The following is a 15,895-nucleotide window of genomic DNA, read 5'->3' on the forward strand; positions in this document are numbered from 1 at the left end:
GTGTGTGTGTGTGTGTGTGTGTGTGTGTGTGTGTGTGTGTGTGTGTGTGTGTGTGTGTGTGTGTGTGTTGGGATCTCCTGTTAATTAAAGCCTCCTCCTCCTCCCTGCATTGCGACACTGGCAGCCCCACAAAGGGTTCTCCGACCCAGAAAACACTCAGCAAATGTTCTTCATTATGCAACCCGAGGTGCAGCGCTGCTGTCTGAGCTCCTCTTCCTCACCGATGAAAACATCAGCTCACTGATTTCATTACATGTGTGAACACACTGATTGCATCAGATGTCTCGTTTTGTCTGAGGCTCAGTTTGCTGTCATTTGTAACAAAAGCAGAAAATCTTTGAACTTACGTATAAAAACTCGAGCTTTCAAGATGAGAAATAATGTCAGTCAGTGCTGGAAACCGCAGTTCCTGTAGTGTCCAGCAGAGGCAGCAGTGAGCCCGTCACCATAGACTCCCATGTAAAAACTTTACAGCCTGACACAAACTTTTGTTTTGGCAGAGAACGTTTCAATAACCCACCTGGATAAAGCCTTGCATTATTAGGGGTGTGGCCTCTGACGGGCAGCTGTTTGCCAGTCTTCACCTCAGCTAACTGGCGTCCCTGTGACTGTGTTTATGATGATGAGTTTAATATAAACAGTGAGTTGTGGAACAGTCTGAATGATGTGACTGGAGAAAGCTGTGACAGTCTCCTGATTCATAACACAGATCCAGCCCGGGACGTCCTCCTGGCCTGACCTGATGACATGCTGGATAACTGTGCCACTGTGTCCACATTATCAAATCAAAGCTGCTCAGTGCTTTTATTTTGGAAGCCAGAGGGGAAAAAGCTGCTGGAGCGTGTCCAGCTCCCCGCTGAGAGAGAGCTTCTGCAGGTTTCTACTGTGGGGAATGCGTCACGTCCCCGCTGGATTACAACAGCAGAGGGCAAAGTCATTCAGAGTCAGATGAAGGTGGAGGGTCACTGTGTGCAAACGTGCACTTCCTCTTTATGTAATCATCTGTTTGCACAGCGAAATCACTGCAGCTCAAACTGTGGGCATCCAGCTGGAGACTGAAGTTCACATTTAGAACTTCAGTCTAAATCGAGCCTGCAGGAAGAAGCAATCACGAGCTCTGAGCACAAATATGTAAAATGTGTCCCATAGAGGAGAGGTGATGGTGTGTTTGCTATCAGACGGTCTCGTGCACATTATCAATTTGGAATCGGAAGGTTGCCGGTTCGAGCCCCGGCTCGGACAGTCTCGGTCGTTGTGTCCTTGGGCAAGACACTTCACCCGTTGCCTACTGGTGGTGGTCAGAGGCCCCGGTGGCGCCAGTGTCCGGCAGCCTCGCCTCTGTCAGTGCGCCCCAGGGTGGCTGTGGCTACAATGTAGCTGCCATCACCAGTGTGTGTGAATGTGTGTGTGAATGGGTGGATGACTGGATATGTAAAGCGCTTTGGGTCCTTAGGGACTAGAAAAGCGCTATATAAATACAGGCCATTTACCATCAAAGCACAGATAAGTGATGACATTTCGGTAACGCTCCCCGAGTTCGCTGTTTAGTGATGAATAACGATGAACAGACGAGCAGGAAAGTGTGTGACGCTGCACATCCTCCACCCAGTGGTGGGAGGCTGCAGTTAAGACAAATACAAATGTAGTTAAACCAGCCGGTGTTGCTGTTGCACACAGTCATGCATTAGCGAAATGATGCTAATCTTAACGTGATGGAACAGAAAAGCAACGCTCGGTCCGAGCTGAAGTTTGTTTGTGGTTTGTGTGGAACTGTGATGAGGCCTTTATGTGGCTGTATGCCACACATGCAGCAGTAATGTCCAGGAGGTTTTTTGGATTAAACGTCCAGACTTTGGGCCTGGTTAAAACTGAGCCCTGAAACTGTTTCAGTCAGATGTGTTTGCTGATGTGGCTGAAAGAGAGAATAAAAGAGGGATAAAGGACGTTGGTGCCCTCTAGTGGCCCAAGTTAATAATTACCACTCTGATGACACTAGTGCAGCTCAAAGCCTCCTGCAGGTCCTCGGTGCTTCGTTCTGTTCTTTAAAGCTTTTCTGCCTTTATTCATTTTCTCAGCCATAATCACCTTGTTGGTGTCAGTCACAGTGGTTTGAAGGCAGATCTGATGATCAGTTTCATGTTGGAGAACTGAAAGAAATACAAACATGTCTTTGCAAAGGTTTGATAACAGGGGGCGCGGTTAGTTCGCAGTGACATTAGATAGTGATTAGATACTGAGTGGAACAGAAGCCGTGATTAACCGATCAATAACAGCTTATTATTGACTTTAAACTCATGGTAAACTGACTGTGTGGATTTGGGTCAGACAAAAACACAACATGTAACGACTCTTTGGCTGTTTTGTGACATTTTTTTAGACTAATTTCAAAGTGGTCCTGTATATAAAAGATGGATGGAAAGTCCTGGTTTTGAAGTCTCAAGTTTTCTGAAACCAGATATTACAACCAGGATCTGACCTCCCAGTCACAGTTAGCCAATGAGCGTCATGCTTTTCCTCTGGTCCGTTTTGACTCTAATGGAGCCAAAATTGACAAAACGAACTTCATGTTTTATTCAGTAAGACTTTAAAGCCGTGACTGAGACCAGGAAATACTTTACTGAGCTCAGAGTCCAGGTGAGCAGCAGGCTCAGTGTCAATCACACGTAAGGAGTCGCCCCCTGCTGGACATTAGAAACAATTGAAGACACTGATTGCACCAAAATCTGCAGCTGAAGAACAATAAGGCGTGCTGTGCATTAACTGCACTGACAGCCCGTTCAACAAGGATTGTGTCACTTTGCACTCATTAGCTGGTATCTGTGTCCTTGTGATGTGCCCATGCGCTGCATTAATATGGTCACATGAAACAGCCCAGCATGGCTGAATTGTTTCTGAATGCGGACAAACCAGTAGGTGGCGTGGCCGTCTTTTATATACAGTCTGTGGCTCGAGGTTCCTGCATCGTGGTGTCATCGCCTGCTTCGTCAGCAGATTTCGCTGTGACGAGATGACGAAGGAAAACTAGGGGGACATCCAAAGAAAAAGGAACATGATTTTGGCTTTGTGTGAGGAGGAGGAGGAAGCCAGAGCAGGCAGATAGGGAGGGTGGAGGCTGGAGGGAGGAGGGAAGGTGGGGGTTAGGCTGAGCCGGTTATAGTTGCTGCGTCAGAGCGCTGGCAGCAGACAGTCAGCTGACAGCCAGCGGGAGGGACTTATTCGCCCGCTGCAGTCACCCCCCCTCAGAGGAAGCCTTGCTCAGGTTCTCCCCTCCCTCCTCCTCCCTCCTCCTCCTCCCTCCTCCTCCTCCTGCAGCCCGACACACACACCTTTCCTCACACTCTCTCTGTGCTGCTGCCTGTCGGGTCCCTCTCTGAGTGGAATGACTGTTTGCTGATCGGACGGCATGGATAACAACTCTGTGGACAGAAAGGAGTGTGACGCTGCCGCCAAGCACTGGAAGGAGCAGGGTAAACCTCCACCTTTCTGCCTCGTCCTCCTCCCGCAGCTCCGCCTGCACACACCGCTCGTGTTTTACCGCTCTGACTTTCCTTCGCCTGCGTTAGACGCCCACGTTGTGCTGAATTAACCTGAAACTCTGCAGATGTGTGCAGCTCTGGAGTCTCTGACTCGCTTTAGCCTCGTTTAGCTTCCTAAGAGGTGAACAGCTTGACCTCAGAGCAGGTTTGTGGGGTCTGTCTCGTGTGGGAGCTGCAGAATTTTCTGGCTTGTGTTCGGGTGTCGTCCCTGCAGCTCCGGGACCTTTGGACAGTCGGCCAGTCAGCCACTGTGACCAAAGGTGGACAGCAGGAAGGAGGAGGAGGGGAGATCGGAGAGAGGGGTGACGTTAGCTGGCAGGTTAATGATTGGCTAATACAGTGGGCACATGCAGATGAGCTGGAGCAGCAGCAGCATGCGTTACATGAGGGTCGTGTTAGAGCTGCGGGACCTCGATCTGCTGGTTTCCTTGTCCTCACGTCTGAGCATGTCCAGCTTTCTGTGAGGAAACTCAACAATTATCAGTTTAACAAACAACACATTTCTTTATCTTGGACATTTATTCACATTTTTAATCATTTTCCACTAAATTTTCCAGTTTTCTGCTGCTTGTCTTTGTCTCGTGTGATTGGAAACATTCAGTTTTGGGGGATTTTAGTCGTTATCCTGGCTCTGTTTAATATCATGTGTGCTCAGCTGGGAGCGAAGTCTCGTGTCTTATGAGATCCGTGTGCACACTTCTGCCGAATGAGGTCTGCAGACATCAGCTGAGGGCTGTGAGCAATCACTTTCACAAGCTACAGATAAACAAACAGATAAACCATTATTGTTGTTGTTGTTGTTGTTCCTGCTGCAGCTTTTACCGTGGTGACTGTTTGACCTTTCCCTGGCTCCGGACTGAAGCACAGGTGTGTCTGATGTGACCCGCGTGCAGGTGACTGATGGTTGGATGTCAGTCGGTCACTCGCCGTCTGAGTTTTTAACATCGTGTTCCTGTGCTTGTTATTGGTGGGCTTGTCAGAGTCCTCGACCCTGCTTTGACCCTCTGGCCGTCTTGTTTTGGGTTTTTTCTGTGTGGATTAAATGTTTAAAAAAATCCAGCTCATGCTTTGAGCTTCTCTAATCTGAGGATTTGCTGCTTTTCAGCTTTTTCCCAAAAACGGTGAACTGGTTCCGTGGTGTGGATTTTCCTGGTGGCTGAAGCTTTGAGCTCTGCTACGTTCTGAAGGTCGTTTCTCATTTTTCAAACAGTATCTTTGAACCTGAGACGTGCTCAGACCTCCTGTACCAGCTGTTCTTTCATTTCTCACGATTTTCAGACTTTACAGAACAAATACTCCAGAAAAAGCATCATTGCTTTCTTTTCTCCGGGTCTTCATCCTGACAAACCAAGGCTTCATTTTCTTTATCTCAACAAAATAAAGGAGAAAACAAGAGGCTGAACAGCCTCTCTGAGGACTTTCCAACTCTTACTTTTTCAGTTTGATGTTTTTTAGAGTTGGTCACAGAAAAGCTGCACGTCTGTAAAAATATACAGAAATACTGTCCATAGATTTCAGAGTGATGAAGCTGAACCAATCACACGCCTCTTTGCTGGAGGTGATCCGTTCAGTCGTTGATTTCATCAGCCTGACTAAAGTCTGAGGGTTTTTCTGCAGTGTAATCGCTCACAGGAGCTGCTCACCGCCACGGTTTCAGTTTACTGTCAGACAAAAAATCAGCTGCAGTCAATAGTGTTGATTAGCTAATCAATTAACAGACTAATGAAGAATTTGGGCCTCAGGTTTCTGTTTGATAACCACAGAAAGGCTTTGATGTTGACTGCTGTGAAGTACGAACTTCATTAGTGATGGGAGAAAACTAAGGTTTGGTTTGTGGCACGCATTTATTTATTTATAATTATATTCAAGTATATGACCACCGCACGGTTTGATGTCGTTTTTCCTGCTGCATTACGTGAACCTTGGTCTAGAAAAGTTAGCACGTTAGCATCTTTGAAGTGGGCGTGGACTGCGTCCTTTATTTCCTGTCGTCCATCTTTCTAGGTTGAAGTTTTTAATAATAAGCTGTGTATTTACAGTAATCCTGCTCTAAACACTCAGTTTAACATAGTTTTTTTACACTGTTGGATCTGAATGATGTCACAGAGCAGGGATGTCCCAAATATGGTCATCTCAGGCACAGAAGCCCCACCCATCTGTTTTTTGTGGTGGCAGCCAATTGTAACAATGTTGACATAAGGAGGAGGAGCTAAAAAGGCAGGTACCAAGGTCCAGAATCAGATATAAAGAAGGGTTGTTTGGAACTGTGAATCATGCAAAGCAGCTGTAGGAATAAAACGGGAAGTAGAATGACTCCACTGTAGCATCATGAAGGAGGACGTACTCGATTTAAATGATGCAGCCGTGCACGAGATGCTCTTTCAGGAAGTTCTTGTAGACCTTTCAGAGTAAATGTTCGAGTAGTGAAGATTTCAGTGACGCAGTTGAACTAAAATCATATTTGTCTCACTTTAATGTTTCAAAAGCTCAAATGTTCTTTCACGCCGCTCGCTGCTGACCATCACGTGTCCTTCTGCTGTTGCATCATCTGAGGTCACAGCGCTGCTTTCACTTCCCGTGTGTGTGTGTGTGTGTGTGTGTGTGTGTGTGTGTGTGTGAGAGATTCATGAGCGATGGCCATGAAGTGACAGAACGTGTAGCCGTGAGGCTGTCGCACTGTGACTAAGCAGTATTTGCTGTGTGTGGGTGGGTGGGTGGGGGGCTGCAGTGAATTAACTCAGTTTTGTGTTGCAAGCTAGCCTGAGGACACAGCTCAGTGACTCACCTCCGTCCTCGGTTCAGACGCTCTGAGTCTGATCGCACGTTTTTATAAATCAGACCGAGCTACACTCGAGTGATGCTGAGCTCGACTGTTGATGAAAAGGTTCCTAACAGGAAGTGTTTTTGAGTATTTTGGTCATTTTTTCCTGCAGAAAAACATTTTTCAGTTTAATTCTTCGGCTTTCTGAGCGAGCGCCATCCAAGCTGACGAGAAGGCAGCTGTCCAGCTCACAGCCTGACGACAGGCTGCTTTTATTTCTTTTACACGATCACATGAAGTCCTGTAAGCTGTCACATTAGGCCGTTTTAAAATTTCAGTATACACATTGACCTCTTGTACATCATCACAGCTTTGAAGCAGGGACTGACGTGTTTTCACACTCAAAGCGACGTTCAGCTGCTGGGTCAGTCGATCAGGTTTATTCATGCAGCACCAAATCACAGCAGCAGCCTCGAGGTGCTTTATATCGCACAGTAGATCCTACAATAATACAGAGAAAACCCAACAATCATATGACCCCCTATGAGCAGCACTTTGGCGACAGTGGGAAGGAAAAACTAACTTTTAACAGGAAGAAACCTCCAGCAGAACCAGGCTCAGGGAGGGGCGGGGCCATCTGCTGTGATTGGTTGGGGAGAGAGAAGGAAGACGGGATGAAGACATGCTGTGGAAGAGACAGAGATTAATAACAGATATGATTCAGTGCAGAGAGGTCTGTGAACACATCGTGAGTTTATAAACCGCCAACTCAACCTGTAATTATGCAGAATAATTTATTCGCAGAGTTTATAGTGGCGTAAACGCAGAGCCCCTGTTTTGTTCTGATGCCGGGCTGGCGGCTGTTTGAACCCTCGCAGGTATCCACCGCGGTGTGACGACCTTACATCGATCAGATTACGGCGATGAAGAAAACAAAGCCTGCGTTGTGATGGAAGACAGAAGTGCGATTTGCTGGCAGGTGAACATCAGACTGGTTGCAGCAGGTGAACTCGGTCGTTGGTCTGATCGTCTTACCTGAGGCTCGACGGCGAGCCGGGTCTGCTGGTGGCTTTTCCAGTCTCACTGGTTTGTGAGCGTCTGCAGCAGATCAACCCTGAGGACGAGCGTGCTGTCCCTGTCAGACGCATCAGCATGTTTCAGATGCTCAAACTTCCTTTCGTGGTTTCTAGAGCAGTTCGCCATCCGCACCGTGTCGCTCAGTCGCCTTCACCATGATTTGAGCTTTCAGCCTTCGGGATGTTTGATCGTCTGACTCTGGAGCTTCGCTCTGTCGGTTTCTCAATGATAAAGACGCCGTTAAAGCAGCCGCTGTCCTTCAGCACGCCGTCCATCAGTAACGTATGAACAAACGAACTGCAGCTCTCCCAGCATGCACCGGTGCAGGGATTGCTACTGAACATGAGCTGATGTACCATCTGTTGGATTCCTCACCGTTCAGTCTTCTGCAGTCCTCTGCAGCTGCGTTGGTCCTTCCACAGCCTTGTGACACGCTGCCTCCTCTTCCTCCTGTGGCGACCATCCTTGTTAGGAAGCCTGTTGCTCCTTTCACACTGACCTCTGCTTCCTTAGTTTGAGTCGTGGAGGTTTCATTGCACTGACCTGCAGTCAGCTTCAGGCAGGGTTGTTTTAATGACTGCATGAAGTGTGGAGTCTTCCTCACTGCTGGACGGAGACAGGCCTTCCTCGTTTCTCTTTCCTCATAAATTTGCTTTTTTCTTTGTATATTTTTGACGTTTTGGTCATGAATCTGGCCCCTCCCCTCTCCGTGACCGTATTTCCTGGTCAATTTGCCCGTTTTTGGCTCGTTTTGGTTTGCGTGATTTTGTTCGTCTTTAAATGTGAAAGTTTGAGTCTTTTCCTCACAAATGTGCAACGTTCATATTAGACATGAGGAACTTGACCTCCTGGTCCAGACCCTCGCTGCCTTCAGCGGGCAGGGGAGTGTCCCGGGTTTAAAGCGGACCCGTGCGGGCTCAACCTGTCCCAGCAGAGGTCCGTGAGTGAGACAGAGCCTAACTGCGCATGCCCGGCCCCCCTCCTCTGCCTCACCTCTCTCAGCGGAGCTTCAAGATGGACGCCAAATGTGGTTAGTGTGGCTCTGATCTTTTGTTTACCGTCTCTCCTGTCTCCATCCGCCGCTAACGTCGCGTTTATGACCGGTTGGCCTTTGCATGAGCACCGAGAGCGGGGCTCCTTTCGAGGCGGGAAAGGCTGTCGTTGAGTCGGGGAGGACTGAAGGCGCACCGGGCCGCCTGCGGGAGGTCATGCCGGACGGTTTGACGGCTCGTCCCCGCGAGGAGGCGAGCAGCCGGTGGGGACAGACGGAGAGCATCCCGGGGAGAAAAATTAAAACATTTAGGGGGGACGGTATCCGTGTCAGAGAGGGGGGGGATTAAAGCAGCGGCCGGGTTTAGCTCGCTGTGATGCGGGTCTATTTTTAGCCAGCCTCCATCGCTCCTAGCACGCCTGCTACCATATGTAGCCAGGCGGACACATTTGGATCCCAGACCCTCCTCCACCTCCTCCCGTCTGTCTCTTCTCATGTTATGTGCTCGGTCCGAGTCTTTACGACCGCACGGTAGGCGGTCTACCGGCTGCTAACGGCGTTAGCACCGAGGTAGCACGTTGAGCAGAGAGATAACTAGCTGTCGGCTAACGTAGCATCTGTCAGCCCACATGCAGCCTGTAAACGGGATGATTCGTCGGCCGGAGCCCGGCCCGTCTTTCTCGTGGCTCTGTGTAAATAACGGTGGGTCTCTGAAGGGGTTTGGGAGCCGTTATGATGGGCGTCAGTGAACGCACCATCAGAGCCAGTATAAAACACTAACAGGGAGTCCTGGTGTGAAGCTCACTGCGCGCAGTGTCCACAACAACACGAATGCAAACGAAATCATTTTATTTTTGATGAAACGTTTCTGCTCTGCGTTTCTATTTAAAATGAATTGAACGACTCTTTCCTCTGACACAGTCTGATTACTCTGAGTTTGTCCTGCATGCATTAGCACACTTTCTACAGTCTGGTGTATTTACAGTAGTTTCTATACTGGTGTCCTTGGACAGGCAGTGTTAATGTTGCATAAAGGAAAAATCACCCAAATTATTTTAACTGGACTTTAAGTTCAGGTTTAATTTATCTAAAGACTGGCTTAGCTGTAAATAAAACCCAGGAGCAGACAGACTGTTTGCAGGGTGAATGCAGAGGTTGGACTCACTCGTGTTTCTGTCAGGAGCATGGAGACCGTAAAACATTTATGTCATCGCACAAAAAGAAATGAAACGTGCACTGAAACAATCTGCTGTTAGGCTAACAGCCCTGGAACGTGTGGCCCGGGGAACCTGAGCGGTGCAGCTAAACAAGTTCATCCCGGCTGGATGGAGAGAACCTGACACCGCGGTGAGCGGCGTGACCACAGCGGCCGTCAGCTGTTAAGCCTTTCTGCTTCAGTGTTTGAAGCATCGTTTGGCTCTGCGCAGACTGGCTCTGCAGTGTGTGGTTGGCTGTACTCAGCTGTGCGTCACACAGTTTGGAAACACATTGATGTCGTTTCATCGTTGCGATCAGAGCCTCCCGCTGCGTGCGGCGCTCCTTCAGTGCAGTCGCGACTGTTTTAAGCCGAGTTCACGTTTAAAACGTTTTCCTTCAGCTGAGAATCTAAAGCTCGCTCAGAGCAGACGTAGAGGACGGGAGAGCTCTGAGCATGACCACCTCCGGTCCAGGATTCAGCATCTGTTACCATGGTGATGGAGCTGGGATAGCAGCCATGTGCCGTCCTTTCATAAAGTGTTAATTATTGATTATTGGCTGGACTCGAGCTCGTAGCTGAAATGTGTTTAAACATTTTTACTGTTCCTAAATCAAGTTGTCACATATTCATCGTCATTATTTACGCTGTATCTGTTGCATATTTTGGTCTTTTGAGAAACTATTAAAGTGGGATTAGATGATTTTCATCCTCGTGACGTTTTCTTAACCTTAAATCTTTATTTCTGAGCGTTGCATTTAATCATCTGCTGGTTCAGCTTCTCAAACTTTTAACTGCTTCTGCTTCTCGTTCACACGTCTGACAGCAAACTGATTATCCTTAAGCTTCAGAAAGCAGACGGACATTTCACTCTTCTGGAGGAGTTATTGGGTTTTGTCTGTTGGCAGCAGGTAAAGCTGAGGCTCACCTGAGCGGAGCAACAGGCAGACGTCTGGGATCTTTTCAGTTTTTCCGGTTTGCTTGCTTTCCTCTGATGAAATATAAAATTTCAGGGATAATGTTTGAACATTTGATGATACGGATTCATTTTCTGGAATATTTCGGCCCGTCGTCTCACTGTGAAGGATCCGTTTGCATTTTAAAGCTGCTTCCTTATCACAGAGCATGTTATCTGGTGACTCTGAATGGTGCCGTTTATTCTTCGGTGCTTTGTGGTGCGCTTGAACTCTTCTCCCTGACCTGCTGCAGTGAAACGTCTGCGAGCCTGCAGGAAACCCGGCGCTCTTTCACTTCTAATATTGTCCGCTGACCTGCCTGGAATTCCCTGATGAAATATAAGCGTGCTCGGAGCAGGTCATGAGCTCAGCTGTCGCTCAGGAGGAGCTGACCTCCCCGCTCGCCTTCTCAGCGCCCGTCAGAGAAGGGAGGACTTCCTGTCAGTCAGGAACCTGCAGATTTTTTATTTTAGTGTTTTAGTTTGATGCTGCTGCTGATTGTTTTCAGCAGTGATAATAAAGCCTGTAAGAGTCTAACGTGAAGCTCAGCAGGGACAGAGCATTTTCTTTCACTCTGCAGTGCCATACCTGCAGCAGGTGTCAGGAGGCCACGCCCCCAAGCGGACACAAGCCATGTGCTTAGTAAGCGTAGCCGTTACACTCCACCAGACTCCATTCAGAAAAACGGGAACTTTACGTCACAGTGCACACGTTCATGCTTCTGCCACGACTCGAGTGTTTAAATTCACAGCCGAGTGACATTTAACACACGAAACACATGAAGTTGGTGCTCTGCCAGCTCGGCGTGGCTCTGCCTGCACGCTGCAGGAAAACTCAGAGCGCCATTTAGGTGCACGGGGAGCGTGGGGGCGGAGCTCCAGGGGGAGCGCAGGTGAGACCTGCCTTAATGCAGCTCAGCGTCAGGCTGTCAGTATAAACGGTGATGTTGTACCCAGACTGAGCGCAGCGCTCTGAGGTTCTCGCTGTGTTCTGCATCATTTTTACCACAGACGGGTGAAAATGATCATCGTGTATATTTTCATGTGTCAGGCAGCTGTAACAGAGCTGACTGTCACCGGACGCCTGGCCCCAACCTGAGCGCTGAGCATGATGACGATGATGATGATGATGTGTGTCTTCAGTCATTGCTGCTGGAGGTAAAAGTGAATCAAAGTCCCAGAGAGACAGACAAGAGTCTGAGTCAGCTGCTGCAGGGTTAAAACTCTGTATGAGGCCGACTGAGCGTGACCTCTGACCCCTGGATGCTCCACTCTAAGATGATGTCATGCAGCGTCCATGTGAGAGGGCAGAAAATCTGGTTTCGGCTTCGCCCTGCAGGCGCTTTAAAGTCAGTGCGTTTCCTCCCGCTCGCGTCTGCTGACGGTCTCGTGGTCGCTGATCTCTGATCTGTTTGTGCCGCTTGGACAAAAACAAGGAAGATGATGCAAATCACCAACAAACGGGGAAGAAAAGCTGGAAGCTTGTTAGAGCTGCAGGAGGAAGGAAACAGTTGGGTTTGGTGTCAGGTCATGGGCGTCACACGCAGCTCAGTTTGATATCGAATCACCAGTAAAACTTTAATGTTTGTAGAGTCATAATAATGAAATCTGTGGTCATGATGAGTGTGGACATTCGCCTTTGGAGCAGGAGGTCTGAGGGGAGAGCAGGACAGCATCACCGTGCAGATCGTTAGTTATAATATCCAACCACACAAACTGTTTCTTCTCCTATGACGGTTTTTGCTGCTCTTCCCGCTGCAGTGGTGGATCTCCTCTACTGGCGTGATGTGAAGACCACGGGCGTGGTGTTCGGCGCCGCCCTGCTGCTGCTCCTCTCCCTGACGGTGTGCAGCATCGTGAGCGTGTGCTCCTACATCTGCCTGGCCCTGCTCTCAGTCACAATCTGCTTCAGGATATACAAAGGCATCCTGCAGGCCATCCAGAAGTCAGATGAGGGACACCCATTCAAGTGAGTACCGCCCGTCTGCAGAGTTGTCAGAGGTTGGAGTCCATAAAGTCCATAAAGTCGCCTCTACATTAGCAGAGTTTGATTATTTTTCCATGTTTTCTTGAAAAATGTCTAAAAGTGTCAGACGGTGAGTCGTGTGTCCACGGGAGCTGCTGAGGGCAAATTAAGCTGGTTGGAGACCTGCAGCACCTCCCTGTAGTGAAGGACACACAGTGTCGACCCAGAGCTGCAGTAGATGCTCTGGCCTCTTCGGTTTTAGGGTCAAAGGTCATTAATAAAAACAACAAATCTGTTCTGAGCTGCTGGAAAAGCTCGAGCAGTTTCATCGGCACTGAGTTTCCATAAAATCTGTCTCGACGAGACAAAACGAAGCAGGAAATAAAGGTTTGTTTTAAAATGCCAGGAAAATCCTCCTGAGGGGATTTAACCAGCAGGAGGAGAAACGGGAGGAGCTTTCAGCTGTGAGCGAGGAGGAGATGAAGCTTCGGCATTCATAGATTGGAGTTGAATGACTTGGCAGGTGCAGAGCGGTGAGGGACGGGAGGTAAAACATTAAAAGCTGTGTCAAAGTTTGGGTCTGGAGCCGTGCGAGTCTCCGCTCGTCAGATTTCATCGGGAATTTAAACCCGGCCAATCCCGTTAGAGAAATCAACGACCTGATTAATCCTGATTATCAGCCGGAGCTCCACCACTCTGCTGCCGCTCCTGTTACGTCAGGCCTCCATCAGAATCGCTCCTTTCTCACCGCAGCAGGGAAAGGTCAGAGGTCACGCTGAGCTCCTAGTTTCTTTGGTGGTTTGTTCCCTCAGACGGAGAAAAACCTTCTTACAGTGTTTCCTCCTCGCTGCGACCCTCAGACGCAGGTTAGCGTAAGCACAGAGGCGCGTTACGTCTGACTTCCTGCAGATTTCTTTGTTTTTACTCAGAGACGTGATCGTGCAGCGAACGCTCCATCTGTGCTCGATCAGCTTCACTGAGTATTCACAGCAGACGTGTCTGTACCTAAAAACACGACTTTCTAGATTTTGGAGTTTGCGTTGCTCACGCTGTCGATTTATTAGATTTAAAAACAAACGTTGAAGTTTTAACCGTCAAAGCTGTGAACTTTGCAAAGTCGTGTGAAGGCAGATAAGTGATGGAGTAACCGGCGTGGAAACGTAACCATGCACAATGTGGATCAGCCGCCAACGGTCACTTCCTGTTACACATGTTTGGTTTCTGCTGCTGCAGTTGTCCAACATGCGCACACCTCCCAGGATAAACGGTGTCCAGTATTTACACTGTTGCTCTGCAGTTTCACCGCAGCAGCACTGGTGCCGCCTCCATCGACACGTTGTTAGGAGGCGAACGCCGAGTTATTAATCGTAACGACGTGAAAACAGCCTGACTGACTTCATCAGTTTGTTCTTGAGCAGCGAGTTCGAGCGTCCACCATTCATACGACCAGAGAGCGTGACGTTTTTTTGATACAGAGACTGGTTTTACTGGTTTTGAAGTTGAACTTGGATGTTATATTTTTCTATAAAAATTCAAACTAATCATCGATATAAAAGAAAAATGTAGGAAAATATATTGTAAATGTCTTAAGTGGCACTAAAGTGGTTAAAATGTCGACAAGCCACGCCCCTAATAATGCATAAGTGAAGCATTAATAAAGTTTAAAAGGGTGAGTCATAAATGTCTCGTATGAAGGGGAAAGGATCTATAGTGCCAAAACACCCACTCACCGCTGCCTCTGCTGGACGCTAGAGGAACTGCAGCATATCTTTACAGTGTTGACCTCTGCTGTGCCCTGCAGGCAGTATCTGGACCAGGAGGTGGCGCTGTCTGAAGACATGGTCCACAAGTACAGCGACATGGTTCTGGCCAAGCTCAACAAGACCATCGGTGACCTGAGACGCGTGTTCCTGGTCGAGGACCTGGTCGACTCCATCAAGGTGAGTTTGAAGGCTCGTGTTTCTCTGTAAGTGTCCCGTAGCTCCGCCCACAGCTCCCCCCGCATGACGCGGGCGCTGCGTCCGCGTGCGCACACGGGCTCGTGCTTTTTGAGGCTGTGTTAATGAGCCTCACCTGCACTGACTTACTGCGAGTGCAGGTCAGCGTTCAGGCGGCGCTGCAGCTGTCGGGGGCTGTCGTCGCCTCGCTGAGCCCCTCCCACCCCCCGGCCTGCTGTCCAAATACAGATCTGCAGCTCAGCGGGCAGACGCGCCGCCGAGATTCCCTTAGAGGGTAAAAAAACTGATAGTTTTAATCCCCCCAGGAGCCGCTTCAAGCCTCAGGAATGTCTCACAGACAGGGTGCATTCTGGGATACCCCCGCTATTCTTCTGCCTCTGCTCCAACTTCCTGTTGTTGTCCCGAGTTTTTCCCACCGCAGCAGCAGGTCACTAAATGTCACACGTGTTTCAGTGAGCCTGCAGCCTGAGATGGCACGCTTTAACTGCATCCGCTTACATCACAGCTTCACAAACACAGACTCCACCTCCTAACCTTTGACCCTTCAGTGTGTTAAACCACTGTTCCCTGATTCCTGTGAATATGAAATCAGAAACAAAGTCACAGTTGAGCTGGATGAACCTTTAGTTTTATTCATGAAGTTCTCGAGCCTCCGCTGACTCGTCTCTTCTTCTTCTCTTAGTTCGCCGTGTTGATGTGGATCCTGACCTACGTCGGCGCCTTGTTCAACGGCCTCACTCTTCTTATTCTGGGTGAGTCACAGCGGGGGCGATGATGTCACCAGTCTTAGGGTGGAGGTCTGTGTGTTGTCTCCCTTTGACTCCATCTGGTGGAGATTTTAGGAACTTGCACTGGTCGATTTTGTCTGTCTTCATCAAACGACCAAAACAAAATCCTGTGGAGTCAAATCACAGATAAATGTAACGTTTGTTAAACAGGAAGTCGCGTTAAGATGAACTGCTTTAAAGTGCAGTTTGAGGTTCATTTACATAAAAATACTCGAGTAACACGAAGCACACTCAGCCGCCTCCTCTTCTCCTCCTGCAGGTGTGATCGCAGTCTTCAGCTGCCCGATCATCTATGAAAAGCACCAGGTGAGGGCTCATTTTACCCACAATGCACCATTCTGTCTGCAGGTTTGAAGGTGCTTGATGGACTGCTGGGAAATAAACCACAGCCAGTAAAGATGTTCTCTACTTGTTTTTATTATTTTACTGTTAAATACAGAAAGAACGTCGATGATGGAGGTGCTCGTCCTAGTTTTAATGTGTGTGTGTGTTTCAGGCTCAGATCGACCATTACCTGGCTCTCGTCAACAACCAGATCAAAGACGTCGTTGGAAAGTAAGTGAGCAGCAAAACAGCAACTTCCTGTTGTCAAAGCCAACAAAGCCACTGTTTTTAAATTAAGTGTCTGCTGTGGCCGGGCTTGCGGCGGGGGCCTCGCGGCTCGCGGC

The 15,895-nt window shown here is 48.7% G+C and overlaps 1 protein-coding gene across 6 annotated transcripts in view; it reads left to right on the forward strand.

The window, feature by feature from the left end:
* LOC102214912 (reticulon-1-A) overlaps positions 1–15,895 on the forward strand; it is a 31,610-nt gene that overhangs the window by 13,835 nt on the left and 1,880 nt on the right. For 4 of the 6 annotated variants that reach the window (XM_013913469.1, XM_005743562.1, XM_005743563.1 and 1 more), the window contains 5 exons: positions 12,277–12,484; positions 14,283–14,421; positions 15,122–15,191; positions 15,487–15,533; positions 15,724–15,782. In XM_013913469.1, the coding sequence (XP_013768923.1) occupies positions 12,277–12,484; positions 14,283–14,421; positions 15,122–15,191; positions 15,487–15,533; positions 15,724–15,782 (523 nt within the window). Of the gene's footprint in view, positions 1–3,303; positions 3,468–8,281; positions 8,405–12,276; positions 12,485–14,282; positions 14,422–15,121; positions 15,192–15,486; positions 15,534–15,723; positions 15,783–15,895 lie in introns of those variants that run through there. The other 2 variants (XM_005743567.2, XM_005743566.2) reach the window with 2 other exon arrangements.

Source organism: Pundamilia nyererei, unplaced genomic scaffold (genome assembly GCF_000239375.1).
Source record: "Pundamilia nyererei isolate P.nyererei 1_Seehausen unplaced genomic scaffold, PunNye1.0 scaffold00133, whole genome shotgun sequence".
Taxonomy (NCBI): Eukaryota; Metazoa; Chordata; class Actinopteri; order Cichliformes; family Cichlidae; genus Pundamilia; species Pundamilia nyererei.